The 13,732-nt window shown below is 47.9% G+C and overlaps 1 protein-coding gene across 3 annotated transcripts in view; it reads left to right on the top strand.

The window, feature by feature from the left end:
* Window positions 1–13,732, top strand: part of LOC144772247 (uncharacterized) — a 228,007-nt gene that overhangs the window by 124,201 nt on the left and 90,074 nt on the right. For all 3 annotated transcript variants that reach the window (XR_013599698.1, XR_013599699.1, XM_078656463.1), the window contains exon 4: window positions 11,780–12,022. Coding sequence is in view for 1 of the 3 variants with exons in the window: in XM_078656463.1 (XP_078512589.1) it covers window positions 11,780–12,022 (243 nt within the window). In the remaining 2 variants the exon portion in view is untranslated. The remainder of the gene's footprint in view (window positions 1–11,779; window positions 12,023–13,732) is intronic.

The following is a 13,732-nucleotide window of genomic DNA, read 5'->3' as shown; positions in this document are numbered from 1 at the left end:
CACACCGCTATTGTGATTGCTTCATCCAACAATAATTTGCTTATAAATTTCGGGAGATTATTTGTGTGTTGTATAGGTGTCGCGGATAGTTTAGTGTGGCCGCTTACGGCCTGTCTCTTGCCTTTGTGTGCATGTGGCTACATCCGTGTTTGGGGACAGCATTGTGAAGGACATAATAGTGAACTGAGGAGTGGGTCTGCTTGTGTTTCTCAGTGTGACGCATCTCCTGGTTATATCTTGCTGTTCATGCATGGTGTATCATACATCACTGTTGCAATTACCAATATCACATATGCAATTTTTAGAAGAGTCTTATCAACAGTAATAGTACCCTAGTTTCAATTACGGAACCATCGTGTAAACAGGAGGGTGAGATGATTCTGGGGAGAAAAGAGGTGGAAGGACGAAAAAAGTCTTCTATAGATGTATAAGGTGGGGGAGAGGTAATTGTAAACTAGAAAGGGTCCAAAAAACAATTAAAATGAGGTGTGTTCGCCAGTGCCAGTGTTAGTTGTATGTGGGGAGTGTCGGTATGTGGGTATAGGGGGAGACCATCAGTCAACGGCGAAGATGTTGGCCACGTCCAGCGTGTGGATCGGGGTGTCCGCCCAGGGGAGAGGGGGAAGAGACAGTGCAACCATTTCTATGGTTCAGGGAAGCATCAACATCTGTGTGCGCTGGGTTTATAATTATAATTTGCTGCATTTCCTGCCATCTCTGCCGTCATTTGGATACGCATGTCGCGTTGTGTAGCTAGTCGCAGGCGGGGAGGGAGGCGCAGGGCACACGGGACATCCGCCTATTCTCATGTCTTCGGTCTATTCCGAAAGTGTGTCTCATTTCAGGTGATCCCTTGTGTTAGACTAGCTTGCCGGAAGGACTTCAGTGCAGTACCCCAGAGGTGCGCAATAGGGAATTTTCTCAGTCCCATTGTTTCCTCTCGGCGCAACACTGTGCCCTCCGCCTCCGCCCAATTGGTGAAAGAGGCGTACCAGTGTCGAATAAGCGGGGTTCGCTGTGTTTCCAGCGTTTGGTGAGTAGGCGTTTGGCCGTGACAAGTCTCAGATCCCAAAACCGTGCCTCTACTTTGTTCAGTTTGGTCCTTTTGTAGAGCCCCAAATGCAAGCCTCCCTTGTGTGCGGTATGTCTTCGTCTGTGCATTGTGTCAGTAGGGATGTGATCGTGCTCCAGTACGACTGGATGTTGGGGCACAGCCAAAGCATATGTAACAGGTCTGCTCCAACCAAGGAACTTCTCTGGCATGCAGTGTTGGTGACTGAGAAGTATCTGTTAATTTTATCAGGTGACAGGTACGCACGGTGCAAAATATAGAATTGTATAATTTTCAAACGGAGTTACGTGGGACATTGACTGGACTATACAGTACCATTGCCCATTCTTTGTCTGTCCAGGCCCGCCCTCTGTCCACTTCCCATTTGTCTCTTAGTTGTCGGGTGGAGTGTTGCATATGTTCCAAGAGAGCTTGCGCCAGCCAGTGTACCACATGAGTGCCATTGCCCATGACATGCAGATATTGCATGAATTGATGCATTGGCGGCTCCTCGGAGATATCGCCCCAGGCATTCGCTAGCGTCCGCACCAGGGAGTCATGTGTTAGAAATTGACGGGGTGGTAAGCTTGTGTCCGCTGCAAGTTCAGCAAAGGTGAGTAAGGTTCCGTCGGCATAGAGGTCCCCTAATGTCTCCACTCCCGCCTGCGTCCATCCCCCCTGCATAGCCTCCGTCACTACTCCATCTCCTCTGGGAGTGCCCAGTAAGGGGAGCACTGGGGCATATGGTTTCACCGCTCGGGTCAACTTTAAGCAGCGTAGGAAGCACTTGTGTGCCACCGCTGTGTGTAGTTGTATGGGGCGTGGGGCTTTAGCCAGTGGGTGGAACAACGTGCAAATTTGTGTGTGGGTCCAGTGAGTGGTATCTGTGGCAGTGTCTTCCAAGTTTCTGCCACTTAGCCATCCCGATACCCATTGCAGTCAGTCAGTCAAAATACTTTATTTCGATAATTCAATATCATAAAAAGACGGTGACACATTTTATATACATTATATATACAATATATACACATTAAAAATTATTATTTTAAAACACATCACAAGTAATTTACCTCCTTAAAACATTTCCCAATAAAATAATATTTACAATACAAATGTCCAGCTTCATATGAATACAGTTAGTCACAATATAACATTTTCCTCTTCCTAAGCCGTACAGCACCCACCAAATAACTAGCCACATGAAAAATAACCCTAGGGTTATTTAATAATTGCAGATATAGGAGAGCTGGCTTAACTTGAAAGAATTCAGCCTTCTTTAAAATAGGAAAAAGGAACTTTCTCCTTACTGCCGACCACAAAATATCAAGAAGTGCATTGTGTCCTGCTTTGAAAAATTATCGCAGGTGCACGGCAGTGCCTGTTCAGGGGTGCTCCAATCAGGAAAATGACCTAAGATCAAATGAATCATATTGAAGCGAAAACGAGTTAAAAGAAACCTGTGATAAGAACGATTAACTAAAATAAGGTAAAGTTCAGGTCCAGGGGGATTTGCAACAATAAGATTGGCCCTTACCATGGATTTTTTTAGCTCAATTTCCTCTCTGTCTAAGGACAACCTCTGTAACATAGCCTGCTTAATTTGAGCAATGTCCTTACGGGTTATTGTTTCTGGTAAGGAAAAGAGCTCCGGTCTCCCAAGTTTGTAAAAACACTGTTTAACGTAAGACAACCACTGGATGTTATTTACGTTATCTAGTAAGAGGCAATCTTTAAAAATAAGATGATTCAAGAAAAGTTCATCATTCAACCAGGCTTTCAAAATGTCACGGGGGCCACTCTTAACGTGTCCGTAATAAAACCTGCCCCTAGCTCTGAATGAATCGAATATGAGGGAGTGGACTGTGGCACTGATAAAACCAGTCTCAGGAATTTATTTTCAGTGACTTGGAGACAGTCTATAACACTATATCCCCATAATGAGCAGCCATATGTGGCTACCGCCAGGCACTTAGCTTTATAGATGTTCAGCAAAGCAGGTATAGGCCTAGCCCCCAATTTTTTACTAAAACCCATGATGGCTGAGGAGGTTCTGGCAAAGGCACAATTTCTATTTTTAATCTGCGGTCCCCAGTTACCCTTTTCTTCGAAAATAATTCCCAAATACGGGAATGTGGGGACTCTGCTAAGTTCCTCCTTTCCACAAAGAAAAGTCTTTGACTTTTTCTTTCTTGAACCCTTCCCCATGATCATAATATGTGATTTCTTAACATTTATTTTAAGGTCCAAAGAATTCATAAAATGCCCAAAAGCATCTAACAAACATTGTAGCCCGACTCCTGTCCGTGACAGAAGGACCGCATCATCCGCGTATAGGAGAACCGGTATACCAAGTTCCCCTATACGCGGTATATCGTGTGTGGCCTCCCTAAGTACCGGTTCCAGGGCGTTTATGTAGATTGTGAACAGGAGGGGGGGCCATAAAGCACCCCTGCCTGACCTCCTTTTTGATTAAAATGTCTAGAACACCGTCCCTCTGCATTCACCCTGACAGAGGCCAAGAGACCCGAATGTAGGTCCGCCAAAAGGTTAACCAGGGTACAATCAAGGCCCAAATTAATTAGAATCTGCCAAAGCTTTGTGCAGTTTACAAGGTCAAAGGCCGAGGAAAGGTCCATGAACCCCAGGTACATTGACCCATCCTTGGCCTTAGTATATTTATCCACCAGCAGCTGTAAATTAAGGCACTGATCCAAAGTGCTCCGTTTGGATCTAAATCCATATTGCACATTTGACAGTATCCCTCTGTCATCAAGCAAGTCTTGTAATTTGTGCAGGATGACCCGTCCCAGAATTTTAACCGATGAATCTATTAGGGAGATCGGTCGATAACAAGCTGGGTCTACCCTATCTCCCTTTTTAAAAACCGGGATGATAATGGATTCTTTCCAAGATGCTGGGATGTTGTTATGGTTCAATGCATTAAAAACCTTACACCAAACCTTTGACCAAAACTTTGGGGCACATTTAAAAATGTCGGCGGGGACCCCATCCGGGCCAGGTGCCTTGTTTTTCAGGGTCTGATTTATAGCAGTTTCAACTTCTAGGGCCTCAAAGGTAACACATGGGCCCTCCATACTATAAGGGGTACAATTTAATAGATCCTCAGAGGAAGTACTAGAGTAAATATTCCCAAAGTGTTTAATCCAGGCATCGTCAGGAATGTTGGACTCTAGGGAATGATTCTCCTCATTTGAAAAAAGTGGCTGATTTACTACTTTCCAGAACTGGGCACTATTTTTTAATGTCTCTGGATAAAGTAGCTGTGACCAGGCCTTTTCTTTTAACTCGTTCTTCCTGGTCTGTATAGCTTTTTTATAAGCTGATCTTAGCTTGGCTATGTGGGCACGATCTTTTGGGCTAGCCTTCAGGGCTTCAAGTAAATCCACATGCGCCCTTGAACATGAGTGATCAAACCATCTCTTTTCAGAGTATCTGGAGGGTCTCTTATCCATAGTTAAACTCTGATTGATCTGTTTACATATATTATCAAAGGAGATGACTACTTGTGTACACAAAGCCCTTATGTCCAAACAAATAGCTACATCATCCTCCACCCTGACCAAGACATCCCGTAATACCACTTCGGGAATTATGCTCGACCATTTTAGTCTGCGTCCTTGATCTTTCACGATCACATTTTGGCCACCCTTGTGAGACGCTAGGTTCAAAGTTTAAAAATCCTTGGACAATATCTCTACTAGCACCGGGTTGTGGTCACTAAAGACCGAGACCACTGTATTGTACCTTAACACTTTACCTAATATATAAGAAGACATAAAAAAATAATCAATAATTGTACCGTCACCAGTTCCTTTAAATGTAGGAGTCTTCTTATCACCCTCCCCGCAACTTGATTCATACAAATTCCATGCTGCCAAGAAAGCTTCAAGGGCTACCCCTCTTTTTGAGTGTTCAAAGTGGGTAACCATAGAATATTGTGGACCATCTTCTACTATATTGGCACATGGCAAGTTACAGGGGTGGATGTTAAAGTCACCTAAAAGTATTATCTCAAAGCAATTTACTTTGGTTCTATAGACTGACAAAAATGTATCCAATTGGTCCAGATTATAATTGGTACTTTCATTTGGATTAGAATTATAAAAATTAATAAACAAGATCTGGGGGGTGTCAGGGGAATTCAGTTCAACAATTAGACAGTTTTGACAACCTGAATCGTGCTGGGTTAACACTCCTTTTAGGTCAAGTTTAAACAAGCTTACTAAACCTCCCTTTGGTCTACCTGCCACGCTACTTGTGGCTGGAATACAAAAATGACTATAACCATCAAGGGAAAAGCTGTTTAAAGAGTCCCAGGTCTCCTGGAATGCCAAGATCTCAAAGGATTTCACAAAATTAATCCATATTTCATTCCCGACTTTGGTCCTATTCCCAGCGATGTTCCAGGTCATAATTCTGCAAGATTGTACATAGGTCCGGGAGTTTTTTAACAGTCAATCATTTTCCTCCAATGAAGCTAAGGGAGAAAAACGATTAGACAAAGGTAACATTTGTTCTACTTGATGGTGAGGCCTGCACAAACTATAACAGTAAGGAACCAAAGGCATTGAGTCTTGACACCCATTGCAGTTGTGCTGCCAGATAGTACAATTCCAGATTGGGAACCGCCAGGCCCCCCATCTCAGTGGTCATGTACAGCTTTGTCAACGCCACACGGGTCTGCCCGTGTTCCAGATTAGGTCGCAAAGCAGGGTTTCCAAGTCACGGAACACTTTGGTAGGGACGTAGTTCGGGATATTGGCGTAGTAATACAATAGTCGTGGTAGGACTATCATTTTCGTTAGCGCCACTCGGCTTGGCACATTCAGGGGAAGGGTTTTCCAGAAAGTCACCTGTGCGCTCAATGAGGAGATCGCTCTCATCAGGTTCCCATCCAGGACGTCCGATGGGTTCCTATATATGTGTATTCCCAGATATCGGAACGTCGTGGGATACCAATTGATTCTTTCGCCCCCGAATCTGATTTCGCATTCAGGTGTCTCCGGACTAAATGAATATGCGCCCGACTTAGTCCAATTGACTCGTAAGCCCGACATGTCCTCAAAGGTCTGGAATATTGTAGCCAGAGATCTCGGGATGTTGGTCAAATCCTTGACGTATAGAAGCAGGTCGTCCGCATAGAACGAGACTGCATGTATACCATCCGCCATCTGGATTCCCCACTCCTCCCCTCGTGCTCACAATATCATTGCCAGAGGCTCCATAGCCATGGAAAACAACAATGGGGACAGGGGGCAGCCCTGTCTGGTGCCTCTTCGCACCCGTATGGCATCCTAAAGGTGTCTGCCTGTGCGCACGGGGACAGTGTGTCTTTGATACAACAAGTTAACCACATCTGTGTAACCATCACCCAAGTCGTACTTTTCCATCACTGCTGCTAGATATGGCCACTCCACTGAGTCAAAGGCCTTTTCGAGGTCTAGTACTAGGCACCCCGACCGTGGCCATAGGCGAGTAGCGTATTTTTGTATGCGAAACAGTCTGCGGATATTATGTGAGGTGCTACGTGTGAGAACAAAGCCGTTTTGATCTTGGTGTACCAACCCTGGAACCAAGGGGGCCAGTCTCCGGGCTAAGGTGGAGGCGAGTATTTTGTAGTCCGTATTTAAGAGTGTCAGCGGGCGATAGGAGCCCATTTGTGTAGCGTCTTTGCCAGGCTTGAGGATGGAGATAAGGTTAGCTTCGTTCAGTGTGGGTGGCAGGGAGGTGTCCTCCGTGGCCGCTGCATATACTTTCAGTAATGCAGGAATAAGGACTCCGAGGAGGCCTTATAAAACTCGGCGGGTATCCCGTCCGGGCCGGGGAATTTGCCATTAGACAAGTTAAAAATGGCTGTGCGAAGCTCCTCAGCTGTGATCGGAGCTCCGAGTTATATAGCAGTTCGTAGTGTCCTGTGAAAGCTTCGTGTATTTTCTTCTGTGTATAGAGCACCCCACCCTCATTAGTGTTGATCGCTGACACCGGCTGTGCACGATCCTCCTGTTTGATTAGCAATGCGAGTAATTTGCCTGGTTTGTCACTGAGGTGGTGTGTGCGTGCTGAGTGAGCTGCGTAGTTAAGGTTACGAAGTCGCTCCATCAGTCGCGTGTGTTCCTCACGCGCCGTCAGTAGAGCGCCGTCGGCGCCATTAATCACATCCTGCTCCCGTTGGAGCAGTTAAGACTCCACGTGTGTCAAGTCGCTCTCTAGTTGTTTCTGCATGTGCCCTTGTGTGCCCAAGCAGTGTCCTCTAAGTACGACCTTGAAGGCATCCCACTCTATCTGGGGGGAGGATGCCGTGCCTGCATTGTCCTCAAAATACTGCTCTGTTTGCGTGAGGAGGGAGTCTCGGAATGTTGCATCTTGTAGCAGGGCTGGTTGGAGCCTCCAGGTGGGGATGGGGGTGTGTGGGTGTTCCCATGCTATATCTAGTATGTGTGGATTGTGGTCAGAGTGGTCAGAGTGGGTGCGTCCGATGTATCGTGTGTCGATGACAAGGGGCAGCAGGTCAGTCGATACCATGTATCTATCTAGCCGCACATGCAGGTCATGTGCTCCCGAGTAGTATGAATATACCTTAGTAGTGGGATGTGTGTGCGCCACGCGTCATGTAGGTCCCATTGTGTGGCCCAGGTAGTTAACGCTTTCATGGCTCCGTGCGCAGGCGTGCCGTGTTGAGGTGGGGAAGAGCGGTCTAGCTGTGCATCTAGGATGCAGTTATAATCACCCCCTAAGATCCATGGGATGCCATGCCATGGCGCTAATATCAGCGAGAGTCGTGCTAATAAACCTCCTTGCTCGGTGTTCGGAGAATATAAGGAGCCAGACTGGTTGGCCATCCAGTCTGCCCTGAATCACCACGAACCTACCATCAGGGTCAACTTGTGTTTGTGTCACAGTCAGAGGGGTCCCAGGCCGAACCCATAGCAGTGTTACGCTAGCAAATGAAGAGTATTCCGTGGCGTATAGCGGCCCACGCCACCTGCGGTGTAATGTACGTACTTCAGTTTTGTTCAGATGTGTCTCTTGTAAGAGTGCAATATGTATCCAGTGTCGTTTTAGATACGAGTATATTTGATATCTACGCGATGGTGTGTGCAGGCCTCTGACACTCCAGGTACAAATTTTTATCTCAGCCATGTCTGTTGTCTAAGTGATTCCTATTCCCCCCGTCTGTCCCTGGCCCGCCCCACGTAGCCCCTCGGAAGCCCCCCCGCATCTCCCCCTGTCCCGCACTCAAACATAGGCGTAGCGTCACTAGCAAGTAGTCCTCATTAACACAATTTGGGTATAAACACTTTAACACAACAGACCAGGATAGGCCTAAACAGTAAATAATACCAAAAGGTCAGTTGCGGAACATGCTGCCGTCCAAATTCTCAAAAGAGACAATAAACCTTACAGTTCTAGGGGGTGCTAGGCGTTAAGCGCAAGTCTCTTAATCAAGGATATCATGTATTCAGAGGGGTGTTTTCTTCCCCCCACCCCGGACTGTAGAGAAGAGGTCACAGCCTGCAGGCAGTCCTAGGGGCATCACTGCCGAGGTCTATAAAAGTGTGTCCGCTCGGTGCAGGACTTCAAAGAAAGGGCCGTGCCGGGGCACACATCTCCGGCAGATCCAGGTCTCCGGCAGCCAGGATCCAGCTGGCGTGGGTGGAAGGAGGTTGGCAGGAGTATAGTACATCAATAGTGCTCAATGTCAGGGATTGTTACTCACTGCGTCTCGTCGTCGCCACCTCCCCGTGTCAAAGGAGTCTCGCATCTGTTACTGACCCATCTCACCCAGACTGAAGCAAGCCCCGAAGATGCAGAGGAGACAGCACCTGCCCTATATCTATAGGGAGGATCCTGCTGCTCTCGTCAGTTGAGTAAATCTGCTGTCTGTGGCGTGACATCGGGCGGGTCCGTAGACAACTGGGAGTCTGGTATTCCGTAAATGGCTTCATCATCGCTTGGAAACGCAAGCAGGCTGGTTTTGAGGGCAAAGGACGGCGTCGGGGAGCTACTGATTTCCGTGACTTTGCGGAGTGCATCCTCTTGTTCCTGTAAGACCAGATCTGTAGAAGGGGAATGAGTCATCACCTCCTGTGTTTGATGGGGCGTGGGCGATTTGCGTCTGCGGCGTCGTCGCGATCCGCGGGAGCGCGACATAGTAACTGTCCCCTGTGTCCGCCGGGGCGCCTCGCTCACTCCACCGTCCAGCCAAGCCTCAACTTCCTCTGGGCAAGTGAAGAAGTGTGTCTTGTTTTGCGCCACCACTCTAAATTTGGCGGGGGAGAGTAGGGAGTACTTGAGATCCGCCTGACGCAGTCGTCGTTTTACATCAAGGAAGGAGTGTCTCTGTCGTTGCACTTGAACTGTATAGTCAGGGAAGAACATTATTTTGCCGTTCTCAATTTGGATCGCTCCGAGTTTCCTCGTTTCCCGTAAAATTGCATCTCTGTCTCTATAGTTAAGGACGCGGAGGAGCAGCGGTGTGGGATTGGATCCCGACGGAAGTGGCCTTGTAGGTACGCGATGTGCTTGTTCCACCACGAAATACGGTGACAGCGTACCTTCTGGGAGAATAGTTCTCAGCCACTCTTCCACACGTTGCGTATGGTCCGTCCCTTCCCATTTCTCCGGCACACCTACAAGTCTGATGTTTCTTCGTGCCCGTCCCTCCGCGTCCTCCGCACGATCCTCTAGAAACTCAACCCTGTTCAGGAGATCTTGGATGTGTTTTTCCGCTTGGTGCACCCGAGGTCCCATGTCTACCACCGTTCCCTCCAGCGATTTGGTGCGGTCCGCCAATTTTTTGTGGTCGGCTCTGAGGTGGTTGAGATCAATCGCCACACTATCAATTTTAGTCTCTAGTGATGTACGAGTCTGTTGGAGGGACTCTTCCAGGCGTTCCATAACCGCCAGCACATTGTCCAGTTTCGTCATCACTTGGTCAGTATTCATTTTAGTGGATGATTTGTCCAATTTTCCCTTCGCCAACGCACCTCCAGTGCCAGTGCGCATCTTCACGCCCCCAGACATGGGCAAGGTGGTGGGCAGCAGCGGTCGTCGCAGCTTAGCAGGTTCGAGCTGTTGGGGAACGCTTCAACTTGTAGGCTAGGTAGTTGATGAATAGGGTTCGTGCACTGCTAACTGTTGTTAGGACAGTCAGTGTGTCCTGTGTGGGCGCCGTCCGCTCACCTCTCCCCCAGCACCCCACGGGCGTGATGAGCAGCAGGCGCAGCGCAGTCTATCTGGCAAAGGACACTAGATAGGGTAGCCAGTTAGGACGTGCAGTTGGTGTTGTGTAGCCCCCACGTGGCGGTGTGGTTTTTGGCGCGTTTCCCTAGGACCCCCTCACCTCCGCTGCCTCGGCGGAGCCAGCACCGGTCGTAGAGTGCGCCACCCCTGCCACTTCAGGGCAGGCAGGGGGAGGTCTGTGTTCTCCCATCCCCCTCCTTATCCTCTAGTCGGTGTCCGCCACAATGGGGTCTCCGAGATTGCCAACCCAGGGGGTCCTCTCTCTTGGTCGGTGGGGTGTTCCTGGGGGTCTGGACAGCGGTGCGCTCGGACCGCGGTCCGGCTTTCCAGTGTCCCGCCGTCAGGGGTGCCAGCGATCCATATTGCAAGGATCCGTCACTGGGTCTAGCCCCTGCGCAGGATCCCCAGGTGAAACAGGCGCCGCCTCCCCGTCCGGGCTGTTAGACTCCTGCCGCAGTGCAGCGTCAGTGGGTTGTGCCCCCCTCGCAGCGGACCCTTGCAGATGGCGCCACTCGTGGCGTACCTCGCCGTTCGGTGCTCTGGAAGGTCCCGTGTCTGCTCGTCGTCCCCGGTCGTCACTGTGGCCGGGTGAGTCGTGTCTCCCACTCAGGCGCGTCTCGTTGTCTCAGCCCGCTCTCGCCGCCAAGGATTCAGGGCTCCGCCATTCCCCGGCCTCCACTCGGATCCCACTCAGGGGTGGGTGCAAGTGGGTGCCTTGGGTCGCAGGGTCGCTGTGCGTCAGGGTCGTGGATGCGCAGGGACTGCCGATCAGGTGCAATTGCCGATCTTCAGGCGGTTCAGTGCTGCACAGTGTAGGCCGCGTTATGAGGCCTAGTGGTTGAGTTTAGACCACTGCCTCGCGTGATCTCCGCCGGATCAGCAGCTTCCAACGCGGCAGCAGTCCTCCAGGCAGCACCGGAGCGGTTCCGAAGCAGCGATCGGCTGCAAACTTGGCCGATCGATGGAGGAGGGTTAACTTGCACTCCGCCTGCAGTTGTGGCCCATTCAGGATAAGAGGGACGGAGAATCGGCACGGGGTAGGGGAGCTCGGATCGGAGCGCTACCCTGCTGCTTCCGTCGCCATTGCGTGCCAAGCCACGCCCCTCCTCAGGAAATCACTGTTGGTGCCTCAATTAAGGAAGGACCTCAAGACCTGGGTCTTCTCTTGAACCGCAGATACACCCCCCACTCACTGCCTTGAGAGCCTACTGGGTGAGTAGTCGCGCTTTACAAGAAACCTGATTGATCAATTGATAACTATAGAATTGTGTTTTTTCTTACAAAAATTGAACATTTATACTTTACTTTGAGTGTTGTAATCAGGCTGAAAATATGTTTCATGAGCTAAAACGGTTTTGTCTGTGGCAAAGGAATGTAGTAAGACAAAAGCCCTTTCTACAAAATCATTCTTGATGAATTTTGGCTGATATGTTATTTGAATTAAGATGTTTTTGTTTTCTGTAGATGTAGCAGTGCCCACATCTGACGTGTTCACCTTAAGCGGAGACTGCATCCAGTGTTCTATTGTCCCCATGAACACAACCAGAATGGAGAGTCCATATTCTGGTCACATCAACAGAAGTGAGAATTCTGCTATGATCGGCAATGAAGGAGGGGAGAGCCCTGATCCCATCAGCACAGGCAGAAGGGAGAGCCCTGATCCTCCTGGCTCTGACAGAAGGGAGAATTATGATCTGCTCAGTACAGGTCAGGAGAACTGGTGTAAGAGTTTAATTTTTTAGATTATTTGTACCAATTGAGAACTAAACTTATAAGAGTAAATAATTGAAATGGTGTATTTTTGTTTTTATGAAGTAATCTATAAAGGCTGAAGTCTGCTCTGTTCAGAGTAGGGGCCAGTGTTATATTGTGCAGTTTTCCTATAGTGCAAATGAGGTGGTTTGTAAGACAATGTTTTTTCTGTATGATGGTGTTTCGTAGGCGGGATGGACATTTTAAGCCTCCCACCAAATCCATGTGAGTCTGAATTAAATCATTGTTTATTTCTGCTGTGCTGGGAGGTTCTGGGTCCAACTGCCCTTGTCAGTTATGTCGAAGTTGCCATATTGCGGCAATAGATTTAAAGCCCTTTTACACTACCTAAGTGGGCAAATGTCAAAATCTTTGAAAAACTGGTTAATTCCTGCCTGTTGTCTATTATCTTTTAAACGCCCTGTTGATGCTTAGCGTACTTTTAAGACGGATACCACAAGGTGGCTAGTTTTTACAATTTCGACATATTTGCTCTTTGCCTGGTGGAAGAGGTAAAAAATTATCAATAATATCTTTGTAAATTTAATATGATTATGAATGCTACCAGGTTGTGGGGTCTGAAATTGCATACCCGGGAACAGAATCATGGATTTTTAGAAATTTAGTTTTTTGAGGAATATGGAAATTCTCTTTTTAAGTACTTTTATACATTTAGGAACTCCTGAAAAATACCAATATTGCTAGAGGCATGAGATAGCTCGCTTTTTAAATTGTCTTTTTATGATGTAATGAAATTAATTATTTTACTGTTTTTATGGTTATGAATTTTATGATGTAAATGATCATACGTTTGATCGATTAAAATATATATATGAACTGGACTTGTGAGCAAGGGCACAAGGTGCCCGAAACGCGTCAGTTTCGAGGTTTCAAATAAATTATCATCTTGCCTCATATCGCTGGGTTCGTGTCTCTGTTCGCCGGATGGACGGAAGTGCAGAGTTTAAGGCATTTTTATATATATATATATATATATATATATATATATATATACACATACTTTTTTTAGACACACGGTATCCCAATTCGAGCCACACACGAGACATGGTGAAGGTTACCAGCCTTTATTTCAGGTGCAAATGGATGCGCGGGCCAGTGCAAATAGGCAGTCCTTTCAAAGCCTGACGCGTTTCGGGGCCATCCCTTCTTCAGAGGCATACATGAAAAGTTCGTACTGCAGGTAGGCAACAACTTCCTTTATGAAATGTCCTGCCCATTATTCATGTCAATGTAGTTATGGGAGTTGTAGTGCCAGCAATTCCTTAAGTGAATGTTAATGTGCTGATACCTGCCGCAGATAAGACCCGGCATGGGTCCTGACCGTTGCATCCATTTCAAATCCTGCCACATTGCTCCAATTTCGAAATAGGTGAATCCGATTCCGTGGCCGCCTAGGTATCATGGGGTGGTGCAGGCTCGGCGGCTTGAGCAACCGCCTACAAGTTTTAGACACACGGTATCCCAATTTGAGCCACACACGAGACAAGGTGAAGGTTACCAGCCTTTATTTCAGGTGCAAATGGATGCGTGGGCCAGTGCAAATAAGCAGTCCTTTCAAAGCCTGACGCGTTTCGGGGCCATCCCTTCTTCAGAGGCATACATGAAAAGTTTGCGCTGCAGGTAGGCAACAACTTCCTTTATTAA

The sequence above is a fragment of the Lissotriton helveticus genome, chromosome 8, assembly GCF_964261635.1.
Source record: "Lissotriton helveticus chromosome 8, aLisHel1.1, whole genome shotgun sequence".
Lineage (NCBI taxonomy): Eukaryota > Metazoa > Chordata > Amphibia > Caudata > Salamandridae > Lissotriton > Lissotriton helveticus.
The sequence above is the reverse complement of the archived record's forward strand: the minus strand, read 5'-3'. Positions and strand labels throughout refer to the sequence as shown.